Source organism: Embiotoca jacksoni, unplaced genomic scaffold, assembly GCF_022577435.1.
Source record: "Embiotoca jacksoni isolate LCO1_2020_lvr unplaced genomic scaffold, fEmbJac1.0.p SCAF_54, whole genome shotgun sequence".
Classification (NCBI taxonomy): domain Eukaryota; kingdom Metazoa; phylum Chordata; class Actinopteri; family Embiotocidae; genus Embiotoca; species Embiotoca jacksoni.
Genome location: NW_027185408.1, coordinates 42,363 through 57,340, shown reverse-complemented (window position 1 = coordinate 57,340; position 14,978 = coordinate 42,363). Strand labels below are relative to the sequence as shown.

Sequence of the window (14,978 nt, the reverse complement as noted above, 5' to 3'; positions counted from 1 at the left end):
CTAGTGAAGCAACAGAGTAACGGAGGAGAGTAATAAAAGTAGGGGTTAGAGGCCCATGGTAGGGTTTGGAAACTAGAGAGGTTATAATCCTCCAAAAAACCCAACGGTTGGAGTCCCGTCTACGTTGGAGTCGTAGCAAAGACCCAGGGTTACAGACCTGCCTCCGTTAAGAGTCGGAGCGAAAGATCGTTGTATAAGGCGTAAACTTAAAGAGGCCCGGCGATACAACGTGTGTGAGGTCATTAATTTTTTTATGAAGAACTGACCACTGCAGTCTGATGTTGAAGTGAAATTGAAGATTGTTGAAAGCATTTAAATACGGGGAAATGTGGGTGGCTTCCAAGGACTAAGCAAGTTTATAGAGACAGCCAGTCTCGGCAAGTTCTTGTTCTGTGGGGACAAAGGGTGGTGTTGGTGAAGAAGTGAGCGTGAATTAAAAGATTTGTGGTATCTGGGGCGACCCCTAGAGTGAGACCGGACTGAAGTTATTCAGCCTAGAAGCTTGTCTCACTAGATCCACAAATTGACCTAAAGGAGTCATTCACACTCAATCTCCACGTGTGTGTTGAATTACCACTGTGTGGTAGTGTTGAATGAAAGTAAAACAAAAGGACGACGAACACAAACCAGGACCGATCCACAATCAACAATGACCGTTCCAGCAAAAAGTGACACCCCTAAGACAACGGTGATAGCAAGACTTTACCCCGACTTGACATCGGCCCCTACACCTCCGCCATATGAGCCCCCACCACAAGTGCAGGTGCCCATGTTTGTCATTAAAGAGATGCAGGATAGGAGAAGAATATTACATAATATGGCATTAGCAGGCGGAGCCACACAGCAAGTGTGGGAGAGTAAACAGAAAGAGCAGGTGAAGAAAAGACCAGATGAACAAAATTACTGAGAGAGAAGGATAACATAAACAGAGACAGGATCTCAGTCAGAAATAAAAAAAAATTGAAGTAAGCGAAAAATAAAATCAGAACAGAGTAAAACTAACGCTGAAAGATCGTGCTAAAACAAACAAAAACTTAGAACAACGGAGACAGACAAATGACGAGAATAATCCAGAATGTAATAATATATAAATAAAAGAACGGGAACAATTAATAATAGTGAGAGTTAAAAATAAAATAATAAAAAAGACAGAGAAGCAATATGGTTAAGGAAGCCAATTAAATTAAAAAAAAAGAGAAACAGACAAATATGGGGTTATGATTTTACTTTATGATTTTTTTATTCTTTTAATAGAATAAATAAATAACATAAATAAATATAAACATAAATTAATCAATTTGATTCTTTATGATTGAAGAAAATACACGAATAAACAAGAATAACCTGAGATAAGTGATAGCATAGAGATAACAGAGGAAAAAGCAACAGGAGGAGGAGCTGAGACAGACACAGGCTCAGCTTTTGAAACTCCAATTAGATGACGCCAGATGCAAAAGCTACTGATAAGTAAAAAGGACACAAAACAATGGGGAGAGTAAAGGAGAAAATTAGGTTAGAGACAGCAAAATCTGCATCACAGCCCTGTGAGAGCCCTAAGGTGGGAAAATCAAACAAACCCACAGTAAAAACGAGAGATATTATAAGATGCAAAGATCACGGACAGATTGAGAGGGTTTGGGTGGTAGCCAGAGAGGGAAGCAGGAGGACTCTACCAGTGCAGAGGAAGATGAAACTCTGGGACAACACAGTCAAGACACCCTGAGAGCAAAGGAGGCAACACAGCAGACCAGCACCATGTCTGCACCGCAAGAAGTGGACAGAGAGAGTGAGGACAGAGACAAACAGTCCTCCTCGGAGCAACCACCAGCAACAGGCATCAAAATAAAAACCAAAAAAGAAAAGACACTGAAATCATGACAAGAGGCAGTAAAACACCGAGACGGATCCGGTGGCACAAGTACGGGAGGCACGGACAACCTGGGTGTCAGAAACAGTTGGCTGACCTCGACAGACTCCACCAACTCCAACTCCTTTCATACCTGTCAGGTGATCACTGATAGGAGACGCTAACAACAGAATACTACAGAGGATCAAAGGGGGCGGTGATGTGGAAACATGCGTTAAACAATCAAATAGGAAGTCTGATGAACAAGCAATTCAACTTCTGAAACAGTACCTGTCTCAGAAGAATAGTTGATTGATTGGATAAGATAAAGTAAAATAAATCAACTTAAAATAAGATGAGATTAGTTAGAGATGAGTTAATAGAAAAGATAGAACGAAGTTAATAGATCAAAGTTAAGGATAAGATAGATCAAAGAAAATAAGAGAATACTGAGATTTAAGACGTAAAAGTTAAAGTTTAAAGAGGCCCAAAGACAGTGTAGTATAGGAGAGCGGTAGTCACACCAGAAGTAGAAGGGCGGATTAGAATAAGTAGATAAATAATAATAAAACATTAGGACCACAACATAAAATAAATAAAAGAAAAGGTAATGAGCAAAAGACTAGGAGGAACCTTACTGCCGCCTTATTCTGGACCACACAGGCTGAAATGGCGTTTATATCACTCAAAAACGCTCTTAGCACTGCTTCTGATCTGGCTGTCTCTGACTACAGAGGTCCATTCTATCTGGATGTTTCTGAAACAGCCCAGACAGCAAATGATGTGCTGTTTCAGAAAAAGGGGGAGACAGGAATGTCCTGATGTACGTGAGCGTCACATTGGACGCCACAGAAGCCAGACATCCCCCATGCACACGACATGCAGCAGGAGTGGCTAAAATTTTCCATCAACTGATAGTACTCACCACACACACAGTCGTGGCACAGCGTTCACCATGTCATCACTAAGACAGACCAGGCTGGACAAAACACTGACATCACCACACATCACATACACACATGAAGGCATAAACATGGCAGACAACATGGGAGGACACAGGTACCTCCTGGTAGCCGTGGATGCATACACTGGCTGGCCAGAGGCAATACCTGCTAAAAAAGAGGATGCAAAAACAGTGATCAAATTGACTGAAAAATCATTCTTATATTAGGACTCGATAGACTATAAACTGCTCTGTATTTGCATTATTTTTTACAAACAACAGACTAAACAAATTCAAATTTTGAACCAGTTTTATCATGACATCGCACACAATTTACATAACTGATAAAACACCCATGGAAAATACATCAAAGTCTATGGCAATAAAAATCTCCACCAAAATCAAAATCAACATCCTGCCCAGCCAGGTACAAAACTATGATGAATGTCTTTGGAGAAGAAGAAAATAAATGTATCATCACCATCAATAGTATACACTGATAAGTGGTTTCCAAGATCAAGCAAAGGCTACTATAGAAATCTGTGATAGAAACCCTCAGTCACAGGGGAGGGTAGGAAGGATGAATCAGACACTGAAAAGTAAAATCAGTAAAGTGTGTGTGCAAACCAAGCTGTCCTGGGTGGAGGCTCTACCAGTAGCATTGATGGCAGTAAGAAGCTCAGTGAACGCAGCTACGGGTTTCACACCGTTTGAGCTGTGGACTGGACAGAAGTTTCCAGGTCCAGGCGCAGGAAACCCGGTGATGATCAAAACAAGTTCCTGGATGAAATATAAGCCATCCTATGATCAACTAACAGCTTTGGTGTCAGGTTTTTCTACACAGGTGGCGAAGGCCAAAGGGGGCGGCGAACCTGGAACGCCTCACACAACGGAGTGGGTCCTTCTGAAGGTGATCAAGAGGAAGTGGTCGGAACCACGGTGGACCGGACCATACAGAGTGAAGGAGAGGACTGGTACCACTGGTCACAGTGCACGGCAGCAGAACCTCCCCAGCGGACGCTGGCTCAGGTGACGGCTGATCTTAAGGATCAGCAGTGAAGACACTAAAAAAAAATGTATTGACTATTTTATAATATTAACCTAAAGTGATTTCATGTAATAACATTTTCTGCAATTTATGAAATATGGTAGCAAATGTCTATGAGCGGTCATGTGATGTGAACGGAGAAGAAGAAGGTTACAAGGTCTTGTTAGGAAACGCTTTTACTGACAATACAAGGAAGAATTGGACGGTCACATCTAGAAGGTTGGCTATAGAACAAATATAATATATAACATAAAACAAAAATGGTCTAGACGGTGGTGTTGGTCTCCCTGGGAGACCAAAAGGGGGAATTGTGGGAATTTCACTGTCTGATATTTCACTGTTGTTTGCTAAATCTCCGCAGCACAGACACTGTCTCGGGGACAACTCCAGATAGGCAGCGACTGTTGAGGACATCACGGCGCCAGGTACCCGGCCAAGGCTACCGACATGCAGCCAACTCATGGCAGACAACACACCGGGTAGAGAGCCAATTGAAGGAAGCCACCACCCCAGAGGAACTACCTATACAATGGACTATATAATACAGGAGCCAGGGACAGACAGTCAGTCAGACTTCAAGAACTGACTCTGTTGTTGTCAGGGACACATAATCTGGGCTCCTAGCTGGAGATCTGATACTCTGATGCTTTTATATTAAATGCTTTTGAGACCAGAAGATTCTCTCCTGTTGCCTCATTAAAGAATACGTAGGACTGGGGGCTGACACATGTTGGTGTTGTACTAGCATGAGCCTGAAAAGTCCAACAACACATAATGTTTTCAATTTCAGAAGTAAAAACCAAATTTTTTTTTAAATGCTCTGCACCCACTGCACCTTTAACATGTAATGAATGGCATTGTATTTCATCGGTGTGAATGTAGAAAGAGACATATCTACTGTGATGTAAAAATGCTGCAAAATGTTCAAGTGGTAACAAATAATAATAATTAAAAAAAACCTCAATTAAATAAACCAAAGAAAAATGACAAAACCTTCAGACAAAAACAGACAACAAGCAAGATTAAAACACATTTCAGAGCCAACAGACAGAAAGTGTGTTGTATTTGTATATTTATTTGTGTGTTTGCGGGCAGACTGAATCGTAACCTCAGATATTTCTCACATTAAATGATGACGTCAGTTCCATCAACAACCTTTCATGTGGATTCGTGTCTGCATAAGTTGATCAACAATGATTTTCTGGTGCCGCTTGATATCAAGCTGTAATTAAACTCAGTCCCGGGTCAGCCTTACTGCCGGCCGGATGTCCGAAACCAGAGCAGCCCGTGAGAAGCCCTGTAAGAAACCCCTCGCATGCGGGAGGAGGGAGGAGGGGGGCGAGAGGGGGAGAGCAGAGCTCGCGACGTTACGTGGCCGCCATTTTGTTTGACCGGGAGTAAAGGAAGCAGCCCGAGGAAGCACCGGCGTGAATACTTCCCCTTCAACACGGAGGATCTGCATCGTGCATCCAGGTTACATTCGCGTGGTGAGTGCGCAGAAAGGACGCCGGTGTTTGTCCGTGGAGCTCGTGCTCCGTGTTTTACACGCTGTAACGGCGGATGCGGTCGCACCGACGGGGGCCGCTCGTTAGCGACCGGAGCAGCTCGTCGACGTGACCGGCCGGCATTTTGAAAAAGAAAACGGGCCCGCGTCGACGGACGGACGGTCAAACAGACGGCCGGAGATCTGTCTAATGTGCACCGGATGTGTAACGACGCCCGGCTACTGCGGACATTTCCTCGAAACGTTCCCCGGACACGGTTAGCCTCCGGGCGGGTTGGAGGCTCGTGCGCGCGGCGGCCTGTCGGTGTCACGAGCAGCGACGAGCTAACGTTAGCATTAGCAGCGGGAACGAAACACCTGCTTCCTTTCCCCGGAGGTCGTAACTCACTTATTATTGTGTGTGTGTGTGTGTGTGTGTGTGTGTGTGTGTGTGTGTGTGTCCGGTTCCAGCTGTTTTCGGGTGTTCAAAGTCTCCGCGTGTCGTAACGTGCCTGTCGCGTGCACGGCAGCCAGCCGCTCGCGATCAGTTTGGGTGAACGGTGCGCAGCGATGGCGCCAAACGGCACACCTAACGTGTTGTTGTTGTTGTTGTGCACAGATGTCTGGAGACATGGCCGAAGATCATGTAAACGGGAACGGGACGGAGGAACCGATGGACACGACGGCCCCCGCCGCCCGGTCGGAACACTTCCCGGCCCTGCTGGAGGCCGGTCTACCTCAGAGAGTCGCCGAGAAGCTGGACGAGCTTTACGTCGCAGGTGAGCTCAGGTGTCACCTCCTCACTCCGCTGAAATGTGGGTTGTTTGGTTCCGCTGTCGATTTACTTTGTTGTTGTTTTTTGTAAGTCGTGACTGTTTACCTTTTCTTTTCTTTTTTAACTCTTCAAGTGAACAAGTCCCGTTAAACAGCTGACAGACTTGAGCTTTTTTCCGGTGCTTCGTAAACACCTGTTGTTGTTGTTCTTCCTAAAACTGTTCAAAACAAATGCAGCATGTGCACTGGGTTCACTTAACACAGAAACTACACTTTATTTAACCTGCACTGCAGATTTGGTATTAAAAAAAATAAATCATTGAAATTAAATACCTTAATTAAACACAAAAGCAAACTTTTAAGCTTTTTCTTTTCTTTTTTATAAAACGAAGCATATTTGCCGTGTTAATATTTGCATCTGTCATCAATCATATTTTTTTAGTGTTTTTCATGTCTTCTGTCGGCATTAAGAATATAAAACATTGTCGGACCTACCCTATTGATAAGGCTCATCAGTTACTCTCTGGTACAATAAATACAATTAACTGAAAAGTGAATTGAAAGTAGTCTTAACAAATCTTCCTAGCAGCACAGACACTTCAACACTACGTCAGATATCAGATTCATTATCGTCCTGCTTTTCGAGTACATAAATTGCATTGACTGAAAAAGGCTTGTAGGAAGGTAGGATGGAAACCAGCTGGCAGAAAACAACAGAGCAGCTGTCAAAGCTACGAAGAAGTCATCGGTTTATCCGTAAAATGCCCGTTAATGGGGAGAGAGACATTTTGGCTCGTAAGACGTTGACGTTTTGTTATTTTAAGATGAATATCGGATGGATGAGTTGATTTGTGCCGCCCGTCCCGGAGCTGTTGATTTGTACTGATACGAAGCTGCCTGAAGATAAAATATCAGCGTACGTGGATATAATCGGGGGCTTTCTACCACCTGTGCACCATATTTACAATATGTGTTTTTTTAATTTCCCGGTGTGTTCATCAGGCCTGGTAGCACACAGTGACCTAGACGAAAGGGCAATTGAAGCTTTGAAAGAATTCAATGAGGAGGGAGCGCTGCAAGTGCTGGTCCAGTTTAAAGAGAGCGATCTGTCGCACGTTCAAGTGAGTTTAATCATCTCAAAGACAAAAAGGATCTCTTAACAAATTTGTGTTGTTGTTGTTTTGTTTTGTTTGGGGTCATGCAATGTTATATTTTTCAAGCACTGCTCTTATCTCCTCCAGAACAAAAGTGCCTTCCTCTGTGGGGTGATGAAGACTTACAGGCAGAGAGAGAAACAAGGGACTAAAGTTACAGATTCCACTAAAGGACCAGACGAGGCTAAAATCAAAGAGCTGCTGGACAGAACCGACTACACACTCGACGTAACGACGGGCCAGCGAAAGTATGGCGGGCCCCCGCCTGAATCGGTGTACTCGGGGGCCCAACCCACCGTGGGAACAGAGGTACACTTGGTTTAAGATCATATCTTGAGCAGAAAACACAGCTAGTGATTGTTTTTATTCAACGACTGCTTACCAGGATAAAGTTTTAACTGAAACTTTGTTAACTTAAGCCAGACTTTTTTCTCTTTTTTTTTTACATTTAGCCCGACAGACTACGTTCTTATAAACAATGTTTACTTCTTATGTTTATCGGTTCGAGTTGTTTCTCTCTTGACGATGAGGATAAATTAGAAAATGTCTGTAACCACGGCGGTTTCATCGCAATGTTTCATTTTCCGTCAGATTTTTGTGGGGAAGATTCCCAGAGACTTGTTCGAAGACGAGCTGGTTCCTCTCTTTGAGAAGGCCGGACCTATCTGGGACCTGCGGCTAATGATGGACCCGCTGAGCGGCCTGAACAGGGGCTACGCCTTCGTCACGTTCTGCACTAAAGAAGCGGCCCAGGAGGCGGTGAAGCTGGTGAGCACCACGTAGGACATCCTGTTACGTCCAACGTCTGTCTCGGCACGAAGTCGCAGCCAGTTGAACTCCATGGATTCGTCAGCCGTCGTCATATTTTTGACATGTTTTGTCCTGTTGTTTTTTACAGTGTAATAATCATGAGATTCGCCCTGGCAAGCACATCGGGGTTTGTATATCCGTCGCCAACAACCGGCTATTTGTTGGCTCCATTCCCAAGAGTAAAACAAAGGAGCAGATTGTTGAGGAGTTTGCTAAAGTCACAGGTGAGATTTATTTTTAACATTTTTTATTTTGCACCTGTCTGTCGTGCTTTTTGCGTCGCACTCGAACTTCATGACGACGTCGCCGCTTCTTGTCTTGCGTCCGTCCGTCTGTCCGTCCAGAGGGCCTCAGCGACGTCATACTGTACCACCAACCCGACGACAAGAAGAAGAACCGGGGATTCTGCTTCCTGGAGTACGAAGACCACAAAACGGCCGCTCAGGCGCGCCGCCGGCTAATGAGCGGCAAGGTGAAGGTTTGGGGCAACGTGGTGACGGTGGAGTGGGCCGACCCCATCGAGGACCCCGACCCGGAGGTCATGGCCAAGGTGGGTTCTGTGGTTTAAAAAAAAAAAAAGGAAAACGTCGGCGAATTATTTCTGGCACCGGCGTCGTGCTGTGATTGAAAGTGTCGTATTTCTTTGTCCGTGTTGCAGGTTAAAGTTTTGTTTGTTAGAAATCTCGCCAACGGCGTCACAGAGGAAATCCTGGAAAAGTCCTTCAGTCAGTTTGGAAAACTGGAGCGAGTGAAGAAGCTCAAAGACTACGCTTTTATTCACTTTGAGGAGCGGGATGGTGCTGTGAAGGTATTACACCGTTTTCTGGTTGTTTTTAAATTAAGGAGTTACTGAGTTTTTTTTAGTCGGAATAATAAACCGATCGTTGAACCAGAAGTATTAACGGATGTCGTTGCTGTTTTTGTTTTGTTTTTTTCAGGCGTTGGAAGAAATGAACGGGAAGGAGCTGGAGGGAGAACCCATCGAAATAGTTTTCGCCAAACCGCCAGATCAGAAGAGGAAGGAGCGAAAGGCCCAGAGACAAGCAGCCAAAACACAAATGTAAGAAAACGTCTCACGGGGGCTTCAGTCCCTCCAGGACATGAAGATCGCATTCATTAATGTTAATTCAAGCAAATATCTGGGGGAGCTTGCAATTAAAAAAAAAAATCAGAGCTTTTCGCAAAAAAATGTCGTCATCAGAATCTGAGCTGAAAGTATTAATGGCATAAAATCTTTTCAAACAAAACTCACTTTATTATCAGAAATCAAACTTCACTGGAGGAAACAGGAAGAAAATGTGGCCTTCAAAATATAATTTTCTAATTAAATGTTTTGAATTAAACGGCATCATCATGATGTAGTTGTTGTTTCTATATTAGTCAGACAAGTATGTTTTTGTAATTTTTACCCTCATGGTTCTCCAAGTTCAATAAATAAGTAAAAGAAAAAACATTAGAAGCAAAATATTTATGATGTGAAGCATGAATATTATCAAAGGAAGTGATTACATATTTAGTCCTTTAAAAAAAAAAAAGTTTTCTTTCTTGACGTTTCTGCAAAAAAACCTGAAAAAAATTGCTGCAAAATCCAAAAGTGTTTCTCTTCAATCTTTAAAGCCGTCAGAGATCCTGGAGGAACTTTGTTCCTCGTTGCTTTTCATGTCGTCGGCTCTCCTCTCACGCGCCGCCTCCTTTTCCCTCCCTCAGGTACGACGACTATTACTACTACGCTCCTCCTCCCCACATGCCTCCTCCGGTCAGAGGCCGGGGCCGAGGCGGCAACCGGGGCGGCTACTCCTACCCCCCCGACTACTACGGCTACGAGGACTACTATGACTACTACGGCTACGACTATCACAACTACCGCGGCGGCTACGACGACCCGTACTACGGGTACGACGACTTCCAGGCGCCGGTCCGAGGGCGGGGCGGCAGCAGGGGCGCCCGGGGCGGATCCTCGCCGGCCAGGGGACGCGGCGGCGCCGGGGCACCCAGGGGCCGGGCCAACTTCTCCCAGCGCGGCGGGCCCGGACCAGGCCGCGGCGGCGGGCGGGGCTCGAGAGGAGGCGTGCAGCCGAGAGGGCGAGGAGGGGTACGTGGTGCGCGGGGTGGCCGCGGTGGAAATGTAGGAGGAAAGCGCAAAGCTGATGGGTACAACCAGCCAGATTCCAAGCGGCGCCAGACCAATAATCAGAACTGGGGCTCTCAACCCATTGCTCAGCAACCGCTCCAAGGTGGTGATCATTCTGGTAACTATTCCGGTTACAAATCTGACAACCAGGAATTTTATCAGGATTCTTTTGGGCAACAGTGGAAGTAAACCAAGTAGGGCTTTGATAACAAAATACGTGTTTATTGTTTTTGTTTTTTGTCTTTTTATTTAGAGACTTGATCTGATTGGCCCTCAATCCCATAACGGTTGCCTGCTTTTTTTTTCCTCCTCAAAATTTGGGTGACATCTGGCAAGATATCTTTTTGTACATATTTTAATAATCCGCTTGGACTCGAACCATAGTCACACTCCCACCTGTTTCTGGCGAACTGGTTTTATTTTTCCTCCCCCCGCCCCCTTTTTTATTTTATTTTTTTTATTTTTTTTTTTAAAAAGATGGTCGTTTAAAAAAAAAAAAAAAAAAAGATTTTCCATAACAAAGTTTTGAAAAAAAAAAACACTTTTTAGATGCGAATATGTGCTCGAGCTGTCTATTTGGCTATAGCTTTATGTATGTTTTTAGAAATTCTGGTTTCCATGTTTTAAGTAGCTAACAGCAACAAAGCATTATGTCTCCTAAACATGTATTTAAAACAAATGAAATTACAATTTGTATTGTCACAAAGTTAATGCGTGTCTTGTTATTGAAAAGAAAAAAAAGGACCATCGCAGTCCTATTTTTTGGCTTTACATTTTGGCTTGTATTCTTTGCTGTTTGTCTGCTTTAATAAACATACACGCACACGTGTACAAAACTTCAAATTGTGTTGCAAATTCATGTTTCGGCAAATTCTCTCTTCAAATTGCCTTCAAATTTTGAAGGCTCCTTGTGGAAGAAAATGGACTTAAAACCAAAAACAAAAGGTTTGCCAATGTTGGCCACATGCTACGGTTGTCACCTTTTGCATGCCATCAAATTACCAATCACCCTACTTTCTATAGTCGGCATCTACCTGCTGTGTATGTGTAGTGACATACTCCATCCTTATGAGTTCCTCTCATGTCCAAAAACAAACAAACAAACATAACGTTGCACAAATTGGTGTCCTAAAATTCACCTGTCGATTGCAGCATCAAAAAAAAGAGTTAAGCCCCGCCCCCCTCCGAGTCTGTCATACAAGTCCCCTTTTGTCACTGGTGGGGGAGGGGGAGAGGGAATAAAAATAAAAAGCACAATTTGATTTATTAATTGTGAAAGTGAAGCTTTTCCTTGTCCCAGAAGGATCTACCTAGCTGTTGAAGGCCTGGATACTAATCTTGCATGTTTTTATCTGGAGGTTTTGATGTCGTGCTGTTGTGGGAGATAACTGCCATGCATGACCTCGCTTGTCGTTGTACTTTAAATTTGTTTCCTTTTATAGATTAAATAATGGCTGCTCTTCTTTAACCCCCCCGTCCTCCTCCCCCCCCCGTCCTCTCCTCTCCGCCCGTGTCCACGTTTCACCTGCCGCTCCTCAGATTAAGTTTTCTAACGATCGATCCAGCTGACTCTTCTTGCTTGTCGTGTTTTTTTTTTATAAAGGCATTGACATGTGCATGTTGTGTCAGAGAAGCGTGCAAGAATGCTTTTGTCTTCTGATGTATGCAAATTCACGTGTTACACAGATCTCCCTCTGCAGTTAGCACAGTGTGTGTGTGTGTGTGTGTGTGTGTGTGTGTGTGTGTGTGTGTGTGTGTGTGAGAGGGACTCAGAAAAAACAATACATGTGTGTGTAGATGTAAAAACAGCTGATCCTGTTTTCCTGTCTCTAATTGCTTCCTTTTGTTACCTGACTAGCAGGGAAAAGGGGTCGAGGCCGGTCCTGATGTGTCGCTATGAAGACGGGCCGGCGTTCGGCGTTGCACACTGCAGGCTGCCGATGGACGGACATGGTAAGGTCACCTGACTCAGTGGTCCAATGGTATTCCAGCTTTTTGTTTTTTGTTTTAAATTAAAGGAGCAGATCTCCTGAAACTGCCACATTTGAAGATAATCAGAAGACTTTTTACTTTGGTTTTTTTTTGTGAAGAGTTTATAAGCCCCTCCCCCTCAAAATCTGCCATTTGAGACTTACTGAGTTCACGACGGACGTCCTGCAGGAAAAAGGCTTTGCACTTTTTTTGTTTTGTTTGTTTGTTTCTTTGAGCTGTTAAACAACATTGTTTAATCGATGGACTACAACACGATAATCTGTTGATTATCAGAGACGGCAGCGTTGAGGTAAGACCACCCGGCCGCTCCAGGGAAAAAAATGGTTCGTCAACTACCTCTGAATCGTGGACGCTCCTGCTTTGTCTCTTTTTTTTTTCTCTTTTTTTTGGACTCAAGAAGGCAGAGTTCAACCCCCCTTCACCTCAGAGGTGTGCACAGGTAACAACAACAACAACAACAACAACAACAACAGAGCACTTAATGAATTTCAGTTCTGAGAATTGAAGTCGGCTGCAGCTGCTCAACGAGCTCCAACAAGCCTTTTGCTGTCGTTATGAACGAACTGGGCGATGATGTCACTGACGGACAGACTTTTTATTTTTATTTTTAAATACCTGGAAACTACAGTCATCCTTTGTCTTCCACGATGGGACAACCGTCTTAAATCTTCTGTTGTCGTTGGTTCCCATCGGGCGTGAGGAGGCGGTGGAAGGCCTTCTGCTCTGCACAACATTAATGACCACTGACATCCAGTGAAAGCTGCCTTTTATTTTATTTTTTTTATTTAGTTTTGTTTTTAGCGCCTCTTTAAGTGAATTGACTCCAGGATCTGGAGTCAATTCAAGGTTATGAAGATGGCGTCACAAGAAAGCATGATTATACATTTCACGTTGTGTCGCTGTAGACTTGATTATCATGCCATGTATGTGGTCGTGACGAATTTTCTGTAAAAGTTTAAAAGCAAAAAAAAAAGCAAAAAAAAACTGGTGTTAATTCATGTTTTCACTGTCGGTGTACAAAAATTGTAACGGAAATCAAAAAAAAAAAATGTGAAGAGCGTAAAGGACAAATCCATCGAGACTTCTGGTGTTTTTTTAAGGACGATGATTAAATCTTTGAAACGTCCTGCAGCCGGAAAAGTTCAAAGTAAAATCTGCATGAAGATGAACTCGAACCTTGTGTTCACTTTTTGTTGTTGTTGTATTTTAGCTTAAAAAGTCCGGTGCTCTTCTGTGGGTTTTTATTTTTTTATTATCTACAATTTCCACAAAAAGACCAAAAACACTTGATCTAAAATCTTTAAAAACACTTTGTCTTGTCTTAAAAAGACGCTTTAATTGAATAGAAACAGCTGGTCACTAGTTTATATTAAAACATTTGGTGCTCCAGCAACGTACGAAACAAACTGAAGTCCTCGTGTGTTTTTAATCGTTTTTAAAGCATCAGCGGGGAAATATTTATTCTTGATTTGTTTCCCATCGTGGGCTTAATTAAAAGAAGAAATATCACCAGACTTGTCACAAAAATGACGTCCATGAGATATTTCCACGTCCTGTTTATTAAAAGTAAAAACTTCTTCACAGTAACTCTTTTTTTTTTTTTAAGGGCATTGTGGGAAATGTAGGAAGCGTGAAACGCGTCGTACGTCACTTTCACGCGTCTCGTTGGGTTTCTCCTTTTACGCTCTCTGAAAACGTGACATTTTTAAACTCGGTTAGTGCGTTTTGTAGTCTTTCTGCCTTTTTTTGTGACGTTTGCCATGAAACACGGTGTCTTTGAATCTCGACTCATGTTTAGCATTCTTCCAGTTCAGAGGATCGTGCAGCTTGTTCTTCCTCTTTTTATCCGGTTTGTGAAAAAGAGCCAGATTAGTTTTTTTTTAAATATATATATGTATATTTATATATATAAATGTATATATATTTATTTATATATATATATTTATATATATAAATATTAGTATTGACTATTGGATTTCCAATTTTAAGGGTCATAAATGATTCTTTTTTTTTTTTTTGCTAACAAGTGTGTTTGCAGTCTTGCAAATGAAATGTTTTATACTGTACAGTGAGGTGAGTTAAACCTATTTTTCTAATAAAGTTATTGACTTTATCTTCGGCTGTGTTGTTTAATTGTCGTCGTGTCATTTATTGTATATTTCTGCCCTTTATTGTTTTAATATTATTGTATCTGTAATTATTTTAATCAACTTTGGAGGTTTACAAATAGATAAACACACTTTTAAGGTCATTAAAATGTTTAGTTTTGGTCAATCTGATATATGATAATACAATTGATTTAGATGTTTAAGTATGATTTATATAATCCAAGAGATTCCCAATATCCTAATAAATAGAATATTTTTTAAAAATCCCCAGTAAATCTAATGGAAATGTCTCTAAATATAAGTGTACCGGTTTGTCTTGGATTAAAAAAAAAACCTGTTTAAACTGTTTATTTCTACATCTACAAAACTATATAACTAATAAAAAGTGACACTTTAATAATATAATTCTTTTTAATGGTAAAAAGTCAGTGATTGAACATTTTGCTCATTCACTTCTGACCAGCTGTAAATGGACCAAAACAAATGGATAGCTCCACCGGAAGTGGCGTTGTTTGGATCCGGGGTTGCCATGTCTGTTGAAAAACACGTTTGGTGCGTTTACATCTTCAGGGCTTCTGTAAAATAGCTTCACCCAACAAAGTAGAACTTTTAAAGGTTTTCACTACATTAAATTATTATCTTTAATTTATGGCCATTATCGAGCACACAATAAAGAGCAAATAACAGCA

At 42.4% G+C, this 14,978-nt stretch overlaps 1 protein-coding gene across 6 annotated transcripts; it reads left to right on the top strand.

Moving 5' to 3' along the window:
* Positions 1-5,213: 5,213 nt before the first annotated feature.
* LOC138212286 (heterogeneous nuclear ribonucleoprotein Q) lies at positions 5,214-14,294 on the top strand. Of its 6 annotated transcripts, none has more exons than XM_069172588.1 (11): positions 5,214-5,324; positions 5,940-6,099; positions 7,097-7,215; positions 7,336-7,557; positions 7,840-8,016; positions 8,147-8,282; positions 8,403-8,608; positions 8,717-8,866; positions 8,997-9,118; positions 9,766-10,150; positions 12,051-14,294. In XM_069172588.1, exons 2-11 carry the CDS (start codon positions 5,940-5,942, stop codon positions 12,087-12,089), a joined length of 1,716 nt encoding a protein of 571 aa, XP_069028689.1. In that variant the 5' UTR covers positions 5,214-5,324; the 3' UTR covers positions 12,090-14,294. The 6 variants fall into 6 exon arrangements, with proteins under 6 accessions (XP_069028689.1, XP_069028687.1, XP_069028686.1 ...); XM_069172586.1 differs by having other exon boundaries at positions 12,048-14,294; XM_069172585.1 differs by having other exon boundaries at positions 9,766-10,307.
* The last annotated feature ends 684 nt before the right edge of the window (positions 14,295-14,978 follow it).